Below are 4,366 nucleotides of genomic sequence, written 5' to 3'. Positions count from 1 at the left end.
GTTTTTCAGTTTACATTTATGAACTAAAATACCTATTTTTATTTGTATAATTTATTAAATTAGTCACCAAAATCTTTTTTTTTTCTCTTTTACAAAGTGACCCAGTAACCCCAATAATGAGATCGACCGACCCAGTAAAGCAGCTTTTACTCTGGAGCTTTGATAGTTTTACAAATTTTTTGAACCAACTCTCAATAATTAATCATATCCAGTTGCAGTGATAAATAAATACATTTTTTAGTTCATGCATGATTGCAGGAGTAGTGTTCACCCCACTGACCTCCAGCTCTCCAGTTCAGCTGTGACCTTGTCCCCAGTTCCTGAGTCCTGCAGCTCCTTGAACCAGCAGAGGGCGCTGTAAGTCCGTCCAATCACCCTRCTCACACTGCAAAACTGCAGCACCACTCCGACTCCTTTAATTACTTCCTTCCTGCACTTAATTGGTGTCAATCTGTTTAACTCTGAGAGGGGGAGCTTCATTACGCGGACAGAGAAGAAATATACCACAGAGTGTTTGTGTATGACCATAAAGCTACAAACTGCAGGTATGTGGTTTCAGCCTGCTCGGAGCTGCAGACAGACCAAGATAAGCGACTGCACCTGTGAACTCTGCATTAAATGTTAGCTATTATGGCTGCGCGCGTGCAGGAATATGCAAATAATAATAATACTTTTTGCCTCTGTGTGTGGTACATGTCACTTGTGGCTTAAATGGGTTGAGGCTTGAATATGCTGCATACGCACAACGMTGTTTGCATTTTTTTAATCGGTGTAGTAGTAGAATTAGTACACCTATCACTCACTACCACCTTACTATAACCCCTCCCACTTACTCCGAGTAAAGTAGACCCCGGAGTAATCCGAAAAAAAAATGACGAAAAATGCACCAGAATAGGCGCGCATAACCCATTTACCGTATTTGGTTTGCGTATAAACGTTATATTAAGAAGTCAAAAGGACGCAGTTGTTAATAAACGTGAGATGTAATTTCGGTTTGTGTCGTATCTTCAACGCCAGCGCCTGTTACGCGGGAAAAGTCTTCGGCGGAAGAGTGCGGAGGGAGACGAGAAGTGGAAAGAGGGGCGGTGGTGATGCGTCTGGTTGGAGAGCTTATACTGTCAGTGTGACGGCGCCGGTGATAGACTGCAGTCTGTCCTCACAGAGGTGCTGCTGCCGCCGCTTCGCAGACCGCGCACACATGCTTCACTCAGCGTGACAGGAGCCGAACGACGCCTCCGTGGAAGGATTTAATGTCACCACCGCAGTGGACTAACTTTGCTGCTTCCTTCGTTTTTGCGCATTTCCCCCCCGTTCGCTTGTAGTTTTAGAGAGAAAACGAAGCTTCTGGAAGGTAAGCTAGGGGTGCAGCTTTAACGTGTTGGTTTTGTTTGCTGAGCCGTAAAGGCGGGTTTTCCCCTCTTTTTTTTTTTTTTTTTAATTTGACCGTTCCCAGTTTGTGTGAGCACCTGCTGCAGCTGTATCTGTGCATGCATGCACAGCGTGCACACTCAGGGTCGGTGTTCTGGACTGGCATGTGATCCTTGCTTACACTTTTTGCAGGATCCGTGCCAAGCAGCTGTCTGCGTTGAATCCCACTACGAGACTCTAATCAGTATTTTTTATTTTTATTTTTTAAAACCAGCTTTATAACACGGAGACAACTCCAGGAGACACCATGACGCTGAATTCGGGTTTGGCGAGTAAAAACTATGACTACGACTACGACTCCCTGCAGCCGTATTTCTACTACGACAACGAGGAGGATGACTTCTACCCGCAGCAGCTCCAGCCTCCGGCGCCGAGCGAAGACATCTGGAAGAAATTCGAGCTGCTGCCGACCCCTCCCCTCTCCCCGAGCCGCCGGCCGTCCCTGTCCAGTCTCTTCCCCTCCACCGCCGACCAGCTGGAGATGGTCACCGAGTTCCTGGGCGATGACGTGGTCAACCAGAGCGTCGTCTGCGACGCGGACCAGTCCGCCAAGTCCATCGTGCTGCAGGACTGCATGTGGAGCGGCTTCTCCGCCGCGGCCAAGCTGAAGAAGGTGGTGTCCGAGCGGCTGGCCTCCCTGCACGCCGCCCGGAAGGAGGAGACCACGGCGGCCGTGGCGGCGGCCGCGGCGGTGGCCGGGGAGGGGGTCTGTCTGGACCCCGCGGGGAGGCTCAACAGCAGCTACCTGCAGGACCTGAACACGTCGGCGTCCGAGTGCATCGACCCGTCTGTGGTGTTCCCCTACCCGGTGGCGGAGACGCCCAAGCAGAGCTCGGCGCCGCTGCAGAGGGACGTGGGTCTGGACACGCCGCCCACCAGCGGCAGCAGTTGTAGTGACTCAGGTAAGCTGAATGAGCACTCCTCACTCAGACACACCCCTCTAGGAGCAGGCGCGTGACTTGGGAGTAAATGAGGGTCAGTCTTGTGGTTTGCAGTCTTGATTGATTTTTTTTCTTCTTTTTGTTGGCATTTATGTTGCAGAAGATGATGAGGAGGAGGAGGAGGAGGAGGAAGAAGATGATGAAGAGGACGATGAGGAGGAGATTGATGTAGTCACGGTGGAGAAAAGGCAGGCGGTGAAACGCTATGAGCCCAGCCCACTGGAGACCAGGCACCCCAGTCCTCTGGTCCTGAAGAGGTGCCACGTCTCCACCCACCAGCATAACTACGCAGCCCATCCATCCATGAGGCACGAGCAGCCRGCTGTCAAGAGGCTGAAGCTGGAGAGCAGCAGTGGGGGAGGTGGTGGTGTCGGAGGAGGAGGAGGCTGCAACACCAGCAGGGTCCTCAAACAGATCAGCAGCAACCGCAAGTGTTCGAGCCCCCGGACGTCCGACACGGAGGACTACGACAAGAGAAGGACTCACAACGTGCTGGAGCGCCAGAGGAGGAACGAGCTGAAGCTGAGCTTCTTCGCCCTGCGCGACGAGATCCCCGAGGTGGCCAACAACGAGAAGGCGGCCAAAGTGGTGATCCTGAAGAAGGCAGCCGAGTGCATCTGCAGCATGCAGTCCGACGAACAGAGACTGGTGTCGCTCAAGGAGCAGCTGAGGAGGAGAAGTGAACTGTTGAAGCAGAGACTGGCACAGCTGCAGGGCTGTCGTGCTTAAGATTCAAAACTTCTTTGTTTGTTTGTTTTTTATGCAAGTTCCAGATGTACAGTTGTTGCATGCAAAATGTTAAAAGAAATGTTTGGAATTTTTTTTGTTCCCCATTTTTTTGAAACTGCCTCAGCTGAAGTTACAGGTGGATTAAAATATTTAAAAGTTTATTTTTAATAATAAAATATTAAAAATGAAGCTGTCCTGTTGGTGGGGCGGCTCTAACGAAAATATAAATTTTTATGTTTTGTATATAGTTAATATTTCCTAAGAAAATGTATTTTTTGATCTCAATTGTCTGGTTTGTTCAGACCCACTGTTTGATTTCATTTTTGTTTTGCATTGTTTCTGGATTTTTTTTTTTAATATAAAACTTTTTTCTTGACTTTGTGTCCTTGTTCTTGGAAAAACAATCAAATTCTTTACATCAGGTGCGAAAGTGATTGGAGTGCTTTAAATTACAAATGAACGGAGTTCTGATGTGAGAGGACAAACATGAAAAACACATTGAAGCTTTTGAGATTAAAGCATTTTTAATTTTTACATTTAGTAAATTCTATTGTTTCCTGCAAAAAATGGAAGATTTAGTCATTTAATGTCAAATATGCTCCAAATGTCTCATATTTTTCATTGCTTTTAGAGCTTTTAATGAAAAAGTTCAAGGTGGAAATTTATTCAAAATTTAGTCAAAACAAAAAAAATATATATAAAAAAAACCCTCAAAGTTGCTTCTGGAATCTATCCACAGGTAATTTTATTTTTGTAATAAACCGAAGAAAATGATTGAAAATAAACAATCTCAACATCTGAGCTGGCATCCACGTGGATGTAAGAGGTTTCTATTTTTATTTCTTTAATTAGACGCACCTGGAAATAAATCCCATCTGGTTCAGCGTTCACTGCAGCCAGCACGTGACGTCACGCGCTGTATCCCNTAACACCCTAGAACAAAAACTGGAATGCTTTCAAACAATATTTTATGTGTACTTTAGGTGGTTTGTAAGGAAGTCCCAGCAAATTGATTTATTGACAGCACAAAGAAAGTTGAGAACATGCTTCAGTTCACTATCTACCAGCATTAAAGACACGAGTCTTGTGTGATTTTTTTTTTTTTGTTGTTATTCTGAAAGTCTTTTTGCAAACGGCTGCTCCTCAATAGAGAAGCCTAACCTTGAAGGAGGCTTTTCTGTGTGTTGAAGCCATTCAGCTGTTCCTCCACACTTTGGGATGGAGACCCTGTGGATAAAAAAATAAAATGAAATAAAAAACAGGACAAC

At 46.3% G+C, this 4,366-nt stretch overlaps 2 protein-coding genes across 3 annotated transcripts in view; one reads left to right on the top strand and one right to left on the bottom strand.

The window, feature by feature from the left end:
- Positions 1 to 280: 280 nt before the first annotated feature.
- Positions 281 to 3,474, top strand: LOC106525658 (MYC proto-oncogene, bHLH transcription factor; the record flags this gene model as incomplete). Its single annotated transcript, XM_014019959.1, is given in 3 exon segments — positions 281 to 545; positions 1,643 to 2,330; positions 2,470 to 3,474. Coding segments are annotated over 2 exon segments (1,284 nt in total). The 3' UTR covers positions 3,099 to 3,474.
- Positions 3,475 to 4,097: 623 nt separating this feature from the next.
- Positions 4,098 to 4,366, bottom strand: part of fam118b (family with sequence similarity 118 member B) — a 17,790-nt gene continuing 17,521 nt past the window's right edge. For both annotated transcript variants that reach the window (XM_014019957.1, XM_014019958.1), the window contains one exon: positions 4,098 to 4,325. In XM_014019957.1, the coding sequence (XP_013875411.1) occupies positions 4,255 to 4,325 (71 nt within the window). In that variant the 3' untranslated portion in view covers positions 4,098 to 4,254. The remainder of the gene's footprint in view (positions 4,326 to 4,366) is intronic.

This window comes from Austrofundulus limnaeus, unplaced genomic scaffold (genome assembly GCF_001266775.1).
Source record: "Austrofundulus limnaeus strain Quisiro unplaced genomic scaffold, Austrofundulus_limnaeus-1.0 Scaffold236, whole genome shotgun sequence".
Classification (NCBI taxonomy): domain Eukaryota; kingdom Metazoa; phylum Chordata; class Actinopteri; order Cyprinodontiformes; family Rivulidae; genus Austrofundulus; species Austrofundulus limnaeus.
The sequence above is the reverse complement of the archived record's forward strand: the minus strand, read 5'-3'. Positions and strand labels throughout refer to the sequence as shown.